The 18,102-nt window shown below is 39.8% G+C and overlaps 1 protein-coding gene and 1 pseudogene across 4 annotated transcripts in view; both read left to right on the top strand.

Moving 5' to 3' along the window:
- PARG (poly(ADP-ribose) glycohydrolase) overlaps positions 1 to 18,102 on the top strand; it is a 149,356-nt gene that overhangs the window by 116,220 nt on the left and 15,034 nt on the right. For all 4 annotated transcript variants that reach the window (XM_066348199.1, XM_066348198.1, XM_066348200.1 and 1 more), the window contains 2 exons: positions 890 to 998; positions 12,537 to 12,642. In XM_066348199.1, coding sequence (XP_066204296.1) covers positions 890 to 998; positions 12,537 to 12,642 — 215 coding nt within the window. The remainder of the gene's footprint in view (positions 1 to 889; positions 999 to 12,536; positions 12,643 to 18,102) is intronic.
- Positions 5,311 to 9,746, top strand: LOC136381118 (cell division cycle and apoptosis regulator protein 1 pseudogene; annotated as a pseudogene).

Here is an 18,102-nt window from a genome sequence, read left to right as displayed (position 1 = left end):
AAAGTTGCTTAGCATATCTGTATATTCAAGTTACAAGAGATGAAATATTTGGAATTTTACACTTCTAAAATCATCATTTCACCCAGTCCTTTTTATTTCTACCGGCAATGTGTTATTTTGTTTGGTTTGTGTTATTGTCTGCAATATGTTATTGTCAACTTTGTTGTCTTTATCTTTTTAAAAATAATTTCACAGTCAACAATTGAGCACTGTAGGCAGATTGTTGTACTGAATCATTACACATTTTCTGTACCACTTGACTTCTTGGGATTAGTTCTTGGATGATATATGGTGATGTTACCTACCCAGTGACGTAGAGCAGGTCTTTCAAAACAAATGAGGAATGAGCTCTTGTCGAAATACAAATGCTATGTCTTTAGCATTAGAGGAAAACAAACCTAAGTTCCTTTTGTTTGCCCCCTAAACCCTTTGACCTGTGAGACTCACTGTAAGTGAAATGCCCGTTTACAGTGTGTCATTATCTGTTGTCTCTCTGTAGTTCTCATTTTGCTGATGAAAGCCTGGCAGTCCATAATGTGTATGCCTTGAAATCTAAAATAAAATGGTGCTTTCTGCTTGGCCTGTGGTTGCACAGTGGTAGGGTGTCGACCTGGAACACTGAGGCCACCAGTTCGAAACCCTGGGCTTGCCCAATCAAGGCACATATGAGAGGCAACTACTACTACAAGTTGATGCTTCCCTCTCCTCCTCACTTTCTCTCTCTACAAAATAATAATAATAATATTTTCTGCCTCTGTTTTTTGAGAGGTCTCAAAAAAGTTGTGAGTTTGTCTTTATGACTGAGCCCTGCCAGAGTCTCAGGAGTCTGTGAGGGTCTTCCTTTGCGAGTGCCTTTCCAGACTCACATCTCTTCTCTGTCCTGCCCTAGGGATGCCTGGCAGCGGCGCAGCACTGAGATTGTCGCCATTGATGCCCTTCACTTTCGACGCTACCTCGACCAGTTTGTGCCTGAGAAAATCAGACGTGAGCTTAACAAGGCCAGTAACCTCACTCCTTAGTTCACCTGGCAGCTGTCATCTGCTGTCATCTTATTAATGCTGAAATTCATGCTTTCTGGTCATTCATGCAATGTCAGTGTGTCTGCCCACAGCATTCCTGATTTAATGACTCTGTCAGCTAGTATAAGATGTACTTTCTATTTTGTAATTGTTTGATTACTGATGCCAGATAGATTGTTGCTGGGCATTAAGCCCCACATGTTCATTTACCTTGTCAAGTACTCTGAGCTGCTTTGGAATATTATCATTGTCAAACTCTGTAGAAATGAATGAGCCCTGAGAATTTTTTAGACCTACCCAATGATGTTTTTCTCTACACTATATATTGTTGGGATTAAAACAGATAAACCATAAAAATCAAGTTAAAATTGTTCTGCTGTAAGTAAGAATTGTGTTAATTGTTTATGTTTTTATTAAGTGAGAGGCAGGGAGACAGAGAGACAGACTCCCACATATGCCCCAACCAGATCCACCTGGCAAACCTTATACCAGGGTCATGCTCTGCTCATCTGGGGCCTGCTGCTCCGTTGCTTGGCAACCAAGCTATTTTAGCACCTGAGGCGAGGTCATGAAGCCATCCTCAGTGCCCAGGGCCAACTTTTGTTCAAATTGTTTGAGCCATGGCTGCTGGACAAGGAGAGAGAGAGAGAGAGAGAGAGGGATGGAGGTTGGGAGGGAGAGAAGGAGAAGGGGAGGGGTGGAGAAGCAGATGGTCACTTCTCCTATGTGCCCTGATCCAGAATCAAACCTGGGACTTCCACAAACCAGGCTGATGCTCTACTTCTGAGCCAACTGGCCAGGGCCCTAATTGTTTATTGATTTGGTGATTTGACCTTTGTAGTAGAATCTATGATTTTCTGTGATGCTTAGTGCTGTCTACTATAATCATTTTCTTTTTCTAAATGTATTACAGAAATATAAAAACAAGGCATTCCTGTTAGTTCAAATTTTTACCACTGTGAACCATAATAAATAAACTATCATACAGTAGATTGCTGATACTACTCTTTAGATTAGGGTCTCACCAAAACAGTTGGGTTTTTCTTTAGTTCTTCAAGTTACTGTCACAGCCAGCCACACTGATCCAATTCTAAAAGCCATTGTTTGACTTCTGTGAGTGGGATTTAATTGAGATTAAGATACTGTGGTTTTGCATGCTTATAGATGTATCAGTCCCTACACAGACTTTTAAAAAAACTTTAAAGATTTTTGAGAGAGAGAGCAAAATCAACTTGTTGTTCCACTTATTTATGCACTCATTGGTTGATTCTTGTATGTGCCCTGACTGGAGATGGAACCCATAACCTTTGTGTATCAGGACAATACTCTAACCCAGTGGTCAACAAACCGCAGCTCACGAGCCACATTTGGCATTTGGCTCTTTGGCCCCTTGAGTGTGGCTCTCCTACAAAATACCAGGTACGGGTGCACAGGTATGCGCGGGAGGGTTGGTCTGGTCCTAATTAAGTTAATAACAATGTACCGACCTATATAGTTTAAGTTTAAAAAATTTGCCTCTCAGAAGAAATTTCAATCGTTGTACTGTTGATATTTGGCTTTGTTGACTAATGAGTTTGCCAACCACTGCTCTAACCAACTGAGCTACCCAGCCAGGGCCTCCTACACAGGCCTTTTTTATTTTTAGACTTTATTTATTCATTTTAGAGGAGAGAGAGAGAGGTGGGGGGGGGGAGTGAGAAGCAAAGAATCACAGTAGCCACTTCTCGCATGATTCTTGACAGGGCAAGCCCAGGGTTTTGAACTGGCGACCTCAAGCATTTCAGGTTAACACCTTCTCCACTGCGCCACCACAGATCAGGACTATACAGACTTTTGATAATGACAGCAGCAAGGGGATTGGGAGTGCCTTTGGGCTGGCATGTCTGTTATTCAGTGTATCGTCTTCACATCCTCCTGGGTCTCACCATGGGAGTGGTCTCTCTCTGTGATGTTCTGCTTATCCTGGCTAAACTTGCCTTTCATAATATCAGTAAATAAACAACCAAGTAATCTTAAAAGACTCTTACTACACTAACAATTTAGGAGATATTTTGAATGTAATAGTTGCATTTATTATCTTACATTTTAATATGCTTGAGAATCTTATTATTAGATGTTTTCTCACATGAACTAACATTGAGAAAGCACTTTAGTTCAGGGCTTGGCATATGAAAAGCCATTTGATAAATGTATGCTTTTTTATTCACTGTTGCTCTTTTAGCAAAGAATTACTATAGTTTTCTAGTTCTTTCATTGAAAAAGAAGAAAGCAGTAAATGGTTTTGTTAAATGTCATTGATAATTTAATTAGATAACTAATCCAAATAACTTTGAGCTTTCTAAATTAAAGCATTTCACTGTTTATATGTTACACTTACCTATTAAAGTAGTTAATTATGTTTTACTACAAGCAGCAGGGAGTTTTCCTGGAACTGACAGTACACTCGGAGAGAGCATTCAGATTCAGTGTTTTACATTTCACTGTATTCTGTCAACTTAGGTTTCAGGAAGAAGTCTACATTAAATCACTTTAGAGATGACTTGCAGAATTCTACTCTTTTTTTTTTTGCATGTTAGAGAAAAGTAGGCATGAATAGGAAAACTTCATTTTTCTGAATGAAGCAACAACCATAAGACCGGTTTTCATCATCAAAATGCAGTGTGGATCTCTGAACTCTAGGGGCCTATCTGCCATGTTTAGCCATTGCTCACCAGATGATGATTGAAAGGGTGGTCCCATAAAGTGCTTTTTACTTCTGGAAATAGTCTGCTCTGTCAGGCCCCACCTGTCCTATTGGATTGATAACATGACCTGCGAGTAGACTTGGTTTTTAAAAGGGAGAGCCAGTCTCCTTCTAGCTAATTGATACTGTGAAGCAGTGTTTAATCCTCTGACAGATAGGCTGGGTGACATTCTAAAGCAGAATTATCTTTGTGATTAGAAAGAGTTATGACTCCAGCTTACAAAAGTGGCAAATGGCACACTCAGCAAGGGAGAAAGAAATCCTCTATAGAAAGTTGCATTTGGCCATGGTTAGACTCACTGAGGTAAGATGAAGTAATGAATATATTTTGTGGAGGCTTCTGAGTCAGAAATTTAACAAAGTGAGGAGACCACCCCAGCAGGAAGTCACTGCCATTTACTTTATTTATTTATTTATTTATTTATACATACATACAGAGAGATAGAGAGAGAGATAGGGACAGTCAGACAGGAACAGAGAGAGATGAGAAGCATCAATCATTAGTTTTTTGTTGCGACATCTTAGTTGTTCATTGATTGCTTTCTCATATGTGCCTTGACCCCATGGGCCTTCAGCAGACCGAGTAACCCCTTGCTCAAGCCAGCGACCTTGGGTCCAAGCTAGTGAGCTTTGCTCAAACCAGATAAGCCCGCACTCAAGCTGGCAACCTCGGGGTCTCGAACCTGGGTCCTCCGCATCCCAGTCCAATGCTCTATTCACTATGCCACCGCCTGGTCAGGCTACATTATTTATTAATTGATTGATTTATTATTACCCATCACCAAATTTAGAAGGGGCTTGTTATTAAACCAGAGCTTGAATAACAAAACCAATTAATACTTTCTGTTGATATTTCTAAGAAGTCAACATCTAATCATTTATAATCTTTTCTAAGAGTATGTCTCCCTTTACTTTTCAGGAATATTAGTTAAAAATGTATCATGTTTAGTGAGTTTTCCCTTAAGTGTCTCCATATATAGAATCAGAATAACCAGAGATACCTAATCTAAATCTTCTGTTTTATACATGAGGAAGAAAATTAAGGTCTGAATAATTCTTTCATATTATATTTCATTTTTAAAAAGCAAAATCAATTTACTAATGTTACAATTATTTTAAAGACAGAAAAGTCATCCAGATAGTTGTTTTTATTTGTATAGGTCTTTCCACATGAATATTTAGTTTCATATAAATGTGTTAAAAAATTACCTTTAATGTTTATTTTACTAATTTTATCATATATTATACATATTTTCAAACTTTCCAGTAATCTTCATAGTAATGTTTTATTTATTTTTAATTTTTATTCAGTGAGAGGAGAGGAGGCAGAGAGACAGACTTCCACATGCACCATACTGGGATTCACCTAGCAAGCCCACTAGAGCAGGGGTTGGGAAACTTTTTGGCTGAGAGAACCATGAACACCACATATTTTAAAATGTAATTCTGTGAGAGCCATACAAAGACCCGTGTACATTATGCATTATCCAATAAAAATTTGGTGTTGTCCTGGAGAGCAGCTGTGAGTGGCTCTAGCCACCCGCAACCATGAACATGAGCGGTAGGAAATGAATGGATTGTAATACATGAGAATGTTTTATATTTTTAACATTATTATTTTTTTAATTGAAGATTTGTCTGCAAGCCAGATGCAACCATCAAAAGAGCTACATCTGGCTCGCGAGCCATAGGTTCCTGACCCCTGCACTAGGGGATGATATTTTGTCCATGTGGGATGTTGCCCCATTGCTCAGCAACTGAGCTCTTCTTAGCATCAGAGGCAGAGGCCATGGAGCCATCCTCAGCCCCCCATTACCAACTCACTTCAACCGAGCCGTGGCTGCAGGAGGGTGGGGGAGAGAGAAAGAAAGAAGTGAGAAGAGGAGGGTTAGAGAAGCAGATGGTTGCTTCTTCTGTGTGCCCTGACTAGGAATCAAACCTGGGACATCTACACACCAGGCCAATGCTCTACCACCTAGCCCAGTGGTCGGCAAACTCATTAATCAACAGAGCTAAATATCAACAGTACAACAATTGAAATTTCTTTTGAGAGCCAAATTTTTTAAACTTAAACTATATAGATAAGTACATTCCTTATCGAGGTAGCGCCCGCACGTGGCATTTTGTGGAAGAGCCTCATTCAAGGGGCCACAGAGCCACATGTGGTTCGCGAGCCGCAGTTTGCTGACCAGGGACCTAGCCAAATGGTCAGGGTCCATAATAATATGTTTAATGGCCATAAAATTGGTGACTTAGCTACACTTTTTGACGAATTAGGTGATCCCAAGTTTTTCTTTATTATACATTTACATACTACAGTAATAGACATCTTTATACAGCTGCTATTTAATCAAGTACCAAAAGAAATTTATGAAATTGGTAATACCGAATCTAAAGATCATTTTAAGATTTTTTTTTTTTAAACCAAGTGAGAGGTGGGGACGCAGAGACAGACTCCTGCATGTGCCTTGACTGGGATGCACCTGGCAAGTTCCTACCAGGCCTTGCTCTGGCTGCGTGAGCTGCAGCTTTGTTGCTTGGTAATCAGGCTATTTTAGTGCCTGAGGCCAGGCCATGGAAACCATCCTCAGCACCCGGGGCCTACTTTGCTTGAGCCATTCAAGCCATGGCTATGGGAGGGGAAGAGAGAGAGAGAGGTAGAGGAGGTCAAGGCAGGAGAAGCAGATAGCTGCTTCTCCTGTGTGCCCTGACTGGTATTTGAACCCAGGACTTCCACACACCAGGCTCTACCATTGAGCCAACCGGGCAAGACCCATTTTAAGGTTCCTAATAGTTCTCTTTCAAAAGATGCTTTTAAAATTTATTTACTTATTTATTTATTTATTTTAGACAAAGATAGAGACAAGCAGGGACAGACAGAAAGGGGGAGAGATGAGAAGCATCAATGTGTTGTAGCACTTTATTTGTTCATTAATTGCTTTCTTGTATGTGCCTTGACCAGGGGGCTTTAGCTGAGCCAGTGACCCCTTGCTCAAGCCAGAGACCATAGGGTCATGTCTATGACCTGATGCTCAAGCTGGTGATCCTGTACTCAATCTGAATGAGCTCACACTCAAGCTGGCAACCTTGGGGTTTCAAATCTGGGTTCTCAGCATTCTAGGTTGATGCTCTATCCACTGTGTCACCACCTGGTCAGGCTAAAAATATTATTTATTTTTAACTTAAGTATAGTTGGTATGCAATATTATATATTATATTACTTTCAGGTGTACAGTATAGTCATTTGATGTTTTTATGCCTTACAGTATGATCACCACACTAATTTTAGTAATCATCTGTCACTGTGCAGACTAAACCCAATATTATTAACTGTGTTCCCAGGACTCCTAAGGGTCTTTTTATGTTTATTTTTAGGAAATTCCAACATTCTAAAACCACAGAAAATCAGTATCAGTACCAACTAGGCATTAAGTTAAACAATAATGGTAGATTGACTTCATGTAGATAAGCAACTCTTTAGGAACAATATTTGTTAAATTGTTAATCTAGCAAACAATATAATATATTTATAGTATAGTGAAAGATAGAGTTAATTTTATCTACTTCAGCCTGCCAAACTAAATGTCGAAGATGAGTTTTTACCTGATTGTGCGTGTACTCAGGCACACCCGTGCGTGAACGTTTGTGACAGGCTATTCCTGAGTGCCATCTGTTTCCTGGACCCATTTCTGGACCTGTATGTTTTTACAACTGTTTTCTTTGTTTCCTTTCTACATTTCTGTCTTCACCAGTTCCTGGTTAGGCTCTAGTTTTTAACTCTAGATACTATTTGCTTCCTGGGTCTTAAAGCTCTCTTTCGAAACCTTCAGGACTCTAAATTTACTTTTATTTTCCTTCACATCTTCCCATAAAAACTCATCCTGAGATATGCGGGCTCATTAATATCGTCCACTTACTGTCCCGAGGTGTGAATGCTCCCTTTTCCCCGTTTAAAGTTATTTATTAAATAAGACTGCTATTTTTATTAAATAAGCTATTTATTAAATAAGACTGCTAAATTTATTAAATAAGACTGCTATTCGTGTTGTAAGGTTCTGACAGGCATTGATCTGAGTGTATGCACACAATGGTACCGTTTTACAGAGATTCGCTACCATCGCCCTGAGGAGACCCACAAGGGGCATGCAGTTCCAGCTCATGTGGAGACAGTGGTTTTATTTTTACCGGATGTTTGGCATTGCCTTCCCACCCGCTCAAAGTGGGAAACCCTCTCCCGAGGATACAAGCAACAGCTGGTCGAGAAGCTTCAGGGTGAACGCAAGGAGGCTGATGGAGAACAGGATGAAGAGAAGGATGATGGTGAAACTAAAGAAATTTTTACTCCTACCCACTGGTCTAAACTTGATCCAAAGACAATGAAGGTAAATGATCTCCGAAAAGAATTAGAAAGTCGAGCCCTTAGTTCCAAAGGATTAAAATCCCAGTTAATAGCCCAATTGACAAAACAGCTTAAAGTAGAAGAGCAGAAAGAAGAACAAAAGGAATTAGAGAAATCTGAAAAAGAAGACAAAGAGAAGGATGATAGGAAATCTGAAGATGATAAAGAGGAAGAAGAAAGAAAACATCAGGAGGAAATGGAACGTCAGCGCCGGGAAAGAAGATATATTTTGCCTGATGAACCAGCCATTATTGTACATCCAAATTGGGCTGCAAAAAGTGGCAAGTTTGATTATAGCATCATGTCTTTGAGCGTATTATTGGACTACAGATTAGAAGGTAATAAAGAACATTCGTTTGAGGTTTCATTATTTGCAGAACTTTTCAATGAAATGCTTCAAAGAGATTTTGGTGTCAGAATATACAAATCATTACTATCTCTTCCCGAGAAAGAGGACAAAAAAGAAAAGAAAAAGAAAAGCAAAAAAGATGAGAGAAAAGATAAAAAAGAAGAAAGAGATGATGAAATTGATGAGCCAAAACCCAAGCTGAGGAAATCAGGCGATGATAAAGAGAAAAAAGAAGATAGAGATGAAAGGAAGAAAGAAGATAAAAGAAAAGATGATTCTAAAGATGAAACTGAAGAAGATAATGATCAAGAAGAGTATGATCCAATGGAAGCAGAAGGATGAAGAAGATGATCACGATGAGGAAGAAGTAAACAAACGAGATGACAAAAGAGATACCAGCAAATACTGCAAGGAGAGGCCTTCTAAAGATAAGGAAGAAGAGAAGACTCAGATGATCCCAGTTAACAGGGATCTGTTAATGGCATTTGTTTATTTTGATCAAAGCCATTGTGGTTATTGTCTTGAAAAGGATTTGGAAGAAATACTTTATACTCTTGGATTACACCTTTCTCGGGCTCAGGTAAAGAAGCTTCTTAATAAAGTAGTACTCCGTGAATCTTGCTTTTACCGGAAATTGACAGATACCTCAAAAGATGAAGAAAACCATGAGGAGTCCAAAGCACTGCAGGAAGATATGCTAGAAAACAGGTTGTTACTTCCAATACCCACAGTGAAACAGGAATCGAAGGATGTGGAAGAAAATGTTGGCCTTATTGTATACAATGGTGCAATGGTAGATGTCGGAAGCCTGCTGCAAAAATTGGAAAAGAGTGAAAAAGTGAGAGCTGAAGTAGAGCAGAAGCTGCAGTTACTAGAAGAAAAAACAGATGGAGATGAAAAAACTATATTAAATTTGGAAAATTCCAACAAAAGCCTTTCTGGTGAACTTAGAGAAGTTAAAAAGGACCTTAGTCAATTACAAGAAAACTTAAAGACTTCAGAAAACATGAATTTGCAATTTGAAAACCAACTGAATAAGACAATCAGAAACTTATCCACAGTAATGGATGAAATCCACATTGTTCTCAAAAAGGACAATGTGAAGAGTGACGATAAAGATCAGAAATCCAAGGAAAATGGTGCAAGTGTATGATAACATGTGTCGTGATGAAGAATGGTGTTAAATAATGTATTATAAAAAATCATGATACAAGAATGTTTGAAAGTGATGCATGTTTGATTTTAGTAGTATAAATATCTGTTCAAATGATGTATAAAGTTTTATGAATGTGAGTCTCTGCTTTTGAAAATTGCTTGTAATTCCTGGCATTCAAATTGTTAAACGCTCCTTGAGTGAAACAATTTTGCATTGCAAAAAGAAAAAAAAGTTATTTATTAGTAAAAATAAATAAGTAGCTCTGTTATTGGTGAATGTCATGTCAGGAAGTTTAAGCTGGCTTTCTATTCCTCGCATTGCTCTGATAAATCTCTCAAGTGCCCTGGCTCTGGGTGGGGAAAATAAAGTATTTGTTACCATTGTGGAGCTCTTGAGAACTCCTAGTATCTTTCCCTCTGAATTAAGAACTTGGCAACTCATGTAAGGTGTGTCTATCCATTCATCTAATCTGTTTCTTATCAGAGTAGTTTAGCTCCTTCTGTAAAAGGGAGGGCGTCCCTGGTCATGGCCCTGCCCTGGTTGCAGCACTGCAGGGGCCCCCATCCTGGAGGAGAAGGACAGCAGCAGCAAGGGCTGTCCCTCTGCAGGGGATTTTGAAGAGCTTGCTACTTCTCTCCTATTTCTGACCTTGGAAATGCTTGGCTTTAACAGAATAAAGGAATTTTGTATTTATACTGCTCATAAAAATTAGGGGTTATTTCAAAATGAATATGAAATGATAAAAAAAAGCACTTGATTGCTTTCTCATAATGTGCCTTGACCGTGGGGTTACAGCAGACCGAGTAACTCCTTGCTTGAGCCAGCGACCTTGGGTCCAAGCTGGTGAACTTTTTTTTTTTTTTTTTTTTTTTTTTTTTGCTCAAGACAGATGAGCCCGTGCTCTAGCTGGCAACCTTGGGGTCTCGAACCTGAGTCCTCCACATCCCAGTCCAACGCTCTATTCACTGTGCTTGGTCAGGCTGATTATTTTTTATTAAACAAGAACATCAGAAAAACAAGTCAAAGAAAAGTTTGATTATGCAGATGAGATGCAAAACAATTTTTACTTCATTGGTGAAAATGCACTGTACAAAAGGCTGAAAGTACTGGAGTATCTGCATCTTTCCTGATCCCCTAATTTTTGTGAGCAGTGTGATTATTGTAAACAGTTATTTAAACCTAATTACTATGTAATTGGTTTCTGTCATTTAATTTCTGACTATATTTTTAAAATTTTAAAGTTTCATTTGATTTTATTTGATAAAAATGCCAAATGCAGGTTAATTTCAGTTTTTATAGTTTGTTTTAGTTATGGCCATTTTTTAAGAAAAATTTTTTTGTGTGTAAAATTGGTTAATACTCTACATTAGCTTTTTCTCCTCATGACCTAGATGTTTCAGATTCTCTGTTGTTAGGCTTTAGTTTCACGAAAGCTTTTTTTTATAAAAAAGAAATGACACAAACTGGAAGGCTGAGAAATGTTCCTTTTCATCGAGGCATGTAGGGAGAATTCGGCAGGAAACTACAGCTAGGTCTGTTCTGACAGAGAGTTTGTTCTCTTTCTTGGTAGTGTAAAGGCAGAGAGACTGTGTCTTTTAAGAACCTGCTCAAAAAATTGAGCTTTATTGATACTTTTTAGTTGGAAGAGATTATCAGAAGTGCCATATACATCTGATTGTCCAGGTCATTTGTGAGTTCTGGTGTAAGCTCTGTATCACTTCATTGAATAATGGTCTGGTAGCAACTTACAATTAATATCCATTATAATTTACAGCCTAGTGCTAGGTGGAAGAATAGCCTTGTTAATCTATCCAGACAGTGGGTAAAATAATTTTTTATGCCTTTGTGGAAACTTCACAGAGTGTGGGTCTCGTAGAGCACCTTTTTTTATCCTGGGTTTTTCTCTGAGAACATTTGCCACAGATCATTTTTATTTTGTCTTCTCATCTACTTTAGCTATATTTTTTGGCTTTGTTTTGTACTTGAGATCCAGAGAGATTTGCTTTGCTATTGTATTCAACCTCTGAATGTAGTCTGCAAGTTTTAGAAAACTCCTCCCTTAGGAAGCGGAAAGACCAACTAGACTGACAGCAAAAAACTGGAAATCAGAAACTCTGAGACCTTAAACTGCAGTTTTCTCATATACAGAATGAACTCTTCGTGTGATTAATATCAATACTTAGCCAGCATCCTCGGAATATAGTGTTCTTTTCTGAGATCACTGAGAAATATTTAAAAATATTCCAGTTTAAAACAGAGCTGTGAAACTAGAGAATCTTGGAGCTGGACTGGATCTTAAGGTTATTTTGTAGCCAGGTGTAGGAATCTCTTTTATAATACAGTTGCTTGCTCATTGCTAAGCATTTTAGTGGCAGAAAGTACATGTAAAAGCTATTCACGTTTATGAACCTAGGCCAAATAATTCAGAGAGTACTGAGGAAACGTAACAGTAATAACTCTTTACCTTCATGAGAAATGGGGATCAAAAGCATTAAAATAAGTGTCTTAAGTGTCTTTCCTTCCTTTAGTTAGTTCCTGGTAGATTGTAATTGTGATCCTATCAGTTCTTGGAATATCTCTGATATTTTCATTTATATTCTTTGAATCAAAAAAAAGAAACTGAGACCTTTATTGGTTTAAGGGCTTTGATTTGCCCAGCATCAAAGCAAATAAATGTTAGAATTAATCATTTCTTACTCTCTTCCTTATATAATCCCACAATTTTCTGTTTTTCTTTTGGGCCTTAAGGAAAAGAGAGAGAAGGAGAGAGATAACATAGCTTGATAATGGATGCTGATTCAAGTGCATCTAGGCAGGAAGACTGCTGGTGTCTGGTCACTCACGTGCTTTGATATTTCTTCGTCCTGCAGGCTTACTGTGGGTTTCTGCGTCCTGGAGTTTCTTCAGAGCATCTTTCTGCAGTGGCCACGGGAAACTGGGGCTGCGGCGCCTTTGGGGGCGACGCTCGATTAAAAGGTGAGTGGGTAAGTGGTTATAAGAAGGATAATAGCTTTCTGATGAGGAAGAAAAGTTAGTCCTTCAAGCTAGGTTTCTAATGTTCTATCATAATAAGAGACCACAAAGATCTATGAGAAGAGAAAAAGAATATTTGACACCATCCATTTTTTCCTTATTGTGTTTAAAGGAATTCTATTTTTATTGACTGTATCCGTTCAGAGGTTACTTATTTCTCTGATCTACCAGACACAGCATTTAGTTGAATAAAGAGGAAAACCCAAAATGGCTATGACATCTCAAACCAAAACACCCATTTGAGCACGTTCCTTCACAGAAGTGGTTTTTTTGTGTGTTCAGAGCTATTTAATTGACTCAGTCATTCATTCACCAAACTTACGGATCATTGCTGTGCTCTTGTCCCAGCAAGACTGGCTGTCACGCTGATAGACAGGAAGATAGACACTGAGGCTGTTGGCCCCCAAACCATGCTCAAGACCAGGCACAATGGTTGACTCTGAGAATACCAAGGTGAACGACAGTCGTTCCTGCTTTGAATTCATAGTTTGCACATGAGAGAGAGTCAGGGACTTGTGCAGCACACAGCTGGTGGGAGTGACGTGTGGAGAGCTGCAGGAAGGGCACAGATAAGGAGGCATTTGGGTGCCCACCAAGGATAAATGTTTATTGCATTTTATTGTTTGTGGTATAAACAATAATATTGTGTGTGCTGCACTAAGGTGCTGACACTGTCTGGAGTGAGCACAGACCTCACAGGTTAAGGGCAAGTTCTCCACAAGACCACCCCTACTTCATACTCTAGGCAGAAATCTGAGGTGGGGTCAGGTGTCTGCCAGACCATGCACAACTCTGACCATCTGGCTATAGGTTGGGAGGTTCCCCCGATTGCTCTCAGGTGATTCACCCTAGTGACTCATAAAACTCAAGAAGGCACTATCACAATTTTATGAAAAAGTATACATATAAGCTGAGATTTGGGAGGGAATGCAAAGCTTCCAGGCCACCTCCCTGTGACGTGAGGCAGTCACTGTTCCAACACATCACTGTGTTGGCCAACCTGAAAGCTCCACTGACCTTGGTGTCCACAGCCTTTACTGGGACTTCACACACAGGCATCGTTGGTAGGAACATTGGCCACATTATTTCCAGCCCGCCCTTCACTCTCTGGAGTGTAGCTACTGAAAGTCCCAATGCTGAAGCTCTCTAGCCCTTCTGCCCCCCTAAGAGTCACCTCATAACATAACAAAGATACCATCACTCGGGAAATCCAAGGTCTTCTGAAGCTTTTGCCAGGAACTCAGGACTAACACCAGACAGCCTTTGTTATACTGCAGTATAACCGAGCAGTCCTCGGGTTATGACAGTCTTGTCATACACGTTTCCAGTTTTCAACACTTATCCTTGTAAAAACTTCTTTTTTTTTTTTTAATTTAGTGAGCAGAGGGGAGGCAGAGACAGATTTCCACTTGCGCCCTGACCAGGATCCACCTGGTCAGGCCGCTGGGGGGCAATGCTCTGCCCAACTGGGGCCCTTGCTCCATTGCAACCAGAGCCATTTTTTAGTACCTTAAGTGGAGGCCTTGGAGCCATCCTCAGTGCCCGGGGCCAACTCACTCCAATCTGGCCATGGCTGCAGGAGTGAAGAAGATAGAGAAGACATGCGAAGGAGTAGAGAAGCAGATGGGTGCTTTTCCTGTGTGCTCTGACCAGGAATTGAACCCCAGACATTCATTTGCCAAGCCAACGCTCTACCACTGAGCCAACTGGCCAAGGCCATAAGAACTTAAAAAAATTGAGACATGAGTGTTTCGGCTTACGCCATTAGCGTTGTACTTATGGACTATGTGGGTGAACTAGTTTGTGCAGAGCGGAAGAGTATGCTTACCTAAGCCATTTTGTATTAAAAGAGCAGGTGTTCCATTTATGTTAGGCTAGGCTGTGTTTCAGCTTAAACCAAAATTTGGGTTACATCACTGTCATAGGAACAGAACTATGTTGTAACCCAAGTACCCTTTGTATATATTTTTTAGTCTCTGTCATTTATTTCCACTCTGATCTTTATTATTTCCTCCCTTCTACTTACTCTGGGCTTTGTCTGTTGTTCTTTTTCTAGTTCTATTAGGTGTATGGTTAGTTTATTTATTTGAGATTTTTCTTGCTTCTTGAGGTATGCCTGCATTTCTCTGAACTTCCCTCTCAGGACTGCTTTCTCTGTGTCCCATAGATTTTGCATTGTGTTTTCATTTTTATTTGTTGCCAGGTAATTTTTTATTTCTTCCATGACCTTATTATTAACCCATTCATTGTTTAATATCATCCTAATTTGCCTTCATGTGTTTGAAATTTTTCCAGTTATTTTTATTGTAGTTGATTTCTAGTTTCATATTATTGTATTCAGAGAAGATACCTGATATAACTTTAATCCTCTTGAATTTGTTAACACTTATTTTGTGTCCTAACTTGTCTATCTTTGAGAATATTCCATGTGCATCTGAGAAGAGTGTATATTCTGCTGCTTTGGGATGAAGTGTTCTGTAAATATCAATAAATCCATTCAGTCCAGTGTGTCTTGTAGGTTGCTCTTGCCTTGTTGATTTTTTTGTCTGTAAGATCTTTCCATTGATTGTCACCAATAGGGCTGCATTGTTGTCGATATCTCCATTAATGTCCATAAAGATTTCCTTTTTATATTTAGGCCCTTCTGTGTTGGGTGCATATGTGTTTACAAGAGTTATATCCTCTTGTTGAATTGATCCCTTTCATATTATGTAGTGTTCTTCTTTGTCTCTTGTTATGGCCTTTGTTTTGAAATTTATTTTGTCAGATAGAAGTATTGCTACCCCAGCTTTTTTTTTTTTTTTCATTTTCATTTGGATGGAATATTTTTTTCCATCCCTCTGTTTTCAGTCTGTGTGTGTATCTTTTTTTTTTTTTTTTTTACAGAGACAGAGAGTCAGAGAGAGAGAGATAGACAGGGACGGACAGACAGAAATGGAGAGATAAGAAGCATCAATCATTAGTTTTTCGTTGCGCATTGCGACACTTTAGTTGTTCATTGCTTTCTTTCTCATATATGCCTTGACCATGGGCCTTCAGCAGACCGAGTAACCCCTTGCTCGAGCCAGCGACCTTGGGTTCAAGCTGGTGAGCTTTTTCTCAAACCAGATGAGCCCGTGCTCAAGCTGGAGACCTCGGAGTCTCAAACCTGGGTCCTCAGCATCCCAGTCCGACGCTCTATCCACTGCGCCACCACCTGGTCAGGCTGTATGTGTATCTTTTGTTCTGAGGTGTTTCTCTATAGACAGCATATATGTGTGTCCTGTTTTCTTATCCAGTCAGCTACCCTATGTCTTTCGATTGGCACATTTCATTGTTTATATTTAAGCTTGTTATTGACATTGCTTTTTTATTGCCATTTTATTCTTTATATCTATGATATTCTTTCTCAATTTCTTTTTTCTTTTCCTCTTCTTAAAGCATACCCTTTAACATTTCTTGCAATACTGGTTTGGTGGTAATAAACTTCTTTAGCTTTTTTTTTCTTTGGTCTGGGAAGCTTTTGATTTTGCCTTCAATTTTAAATGGTAGCCTTGCTGGATAGATGTAGGTCCTTGCTTTTTATCACTTTGAATACTATCTGTCAATTCTTTGTGGCCTGAATTACTTCAGTTGAGAGATCAGCTGATAGCCTTAAGAGGGCTTCTTTGTAGGTAACTAATTGCTTCCCTCTTGCTGCTTTTATGACTCTCTCTTTGTCTTTCAATCTTTGTTCCTTTGATTATGATGTGTTTTGGCATGAGCCTCTTGGGGTTCATCTTGATTGGGACTCTGTTCTTCTTGAATTTGTGTGATTTTTTTCCTTTACCAGGTTAGGGAGGTTTTCTGCTATTATTTCTTCAAACAGGTTCTCTATCCCTTTTTTCACTCTCTTCTTCTGGTAACTCTGTGATCCAAATGTTGTTATGTTTGATGTTGTGCCAGGCAGAGGTCTCTTAGACTTTCCTCAGTTTTCTTAATTGTCTTTTCTTTTTGCTGCTCTTCTTGGGTGGTTACTGTTAACCTGTCTTCTAAATCACTGATTTGATTCTCTGCTTCATCTAACCTATTGTTGATTTCTTCTAGTGTATTCTTTATTTCTGACTGCTTCTTTTTTATGGTTTCTGTGCCCTTTTTAATGCTTACTATCTCTTTGTTTACATTCTCACTAAGATAATTTATTCTTCCCCTAAGGTCCGTAAGCATCCTTATAACCATTGTTTTATACTGTGTATCTGGTATTTTGGTTGCTTCCATTTCCTTTAATTCTTTTCTTGGGAGTTCTTTTGTTTTTCATTAGGGGCATAGTTCTTTGTCTCCCCATTTTGTCTCTGTATATTAAGTAGCACTGCTATGACTCTCAAACTTGTTATGATGTCTTTATGATGAAGTTGTCTTGTTGGGCTCCGTGGCACAAACTTCCAGACACCTGAGCTCCTTGTTCTAGGCACGTTTCTTGTGGTTTTTGTGCACTCTTTTGTTGTACTGGAGTCTTGAATGCTATGCTGTTGACCTTTTCGTGGGTGGCTGGCTGATAAACCTCAATCACCATGTATGAGATGCTGACAGGGCTTGCTTCCCAGGGTGAAGAGTTGTTTATAGCAGGGTCTGGTGCCTGCTGGACTCCTCCCTTCGGGTTTTCTGCTTGTATTGCTAGTTCAGTCTAGCTCTGGTGTGGTCTGAAGCCCACCCCTGGTTGTGTTGGTTATGAATCCTTTTGGGTAGGGTTTGGGCATGGGTTGATGTCAGATGTTTGTATCCAGCCTTGGGCTACCTCCCTGGAACTACCATGTTGCTCACTGTTTGTGGCTGAGTCCACCATGCCTGGCTGGGATCAATGTGTATGTAAGGGTCAGCTTTTTCCAGCTTAGAGCTGGAGGCAGATCTGTAAATGACCTCAGTTCCCTGAGGTCTGCTTCCACCTGTCAGCTACTCTGCCTCCCTGTGCCTCCAGAGCCTTCCAAATAAATACTGAAGAGTGGGCTCAGACTGGCTTTGCCCCTCAGAACCTTCCACAGGTTGTGAGCTCAGTAGTGTCAGAAGTTTTCCATCCATGATGCATCCACACATCCCAGCTACTACCATCTGGTTCCCAAACTAAAGCCTTTCCAGAGACATGCTCTGAGAGTCCTGGCTCTGTGCTGCGCTCTGACTACCCTGGCCCTCTTTCCAAAGGCACACAGTGTCTGTCTGGGTCTCTGCCAAAAGCCTCCCCAGAAACACAGTACTCCAGAGGCACTGCTGGGACCTAGCACATTACAGAGGCCCCTCCAGTAGTCACTCCCCAGCATCGTGCTACAGTAGTAAGAGGAGTTACAGTCCTTGGGCAGGTGCAGTCTGGGTCTTCCAGTGAGGCCGAACCCCCACCGATTTTTCCTCCCCAGATGCTATGCAGATTCCTCTTCCTGTCTGTTGTTCTGGGTT

Source organism: Saccopteryx leptura, chromosome 9 (genome assembly GCF_036850995.1).
Source record: "Saccopteryx leptura isolate mSacLep1 chromosome 9, mSacLep1_pri_phased_curated, whole genome shotgun sequence".
NCBI lineage: Eukaryota > Metazoa > Chordata > Mammalia > Chiroptera > Emballonuridae > Saccopteryx > Saccopteryx leptura.
Note: the sequence above shows the minus strand (reverse complement) of the source record. Positions and strands in the feature narration are given on the sequence as shown.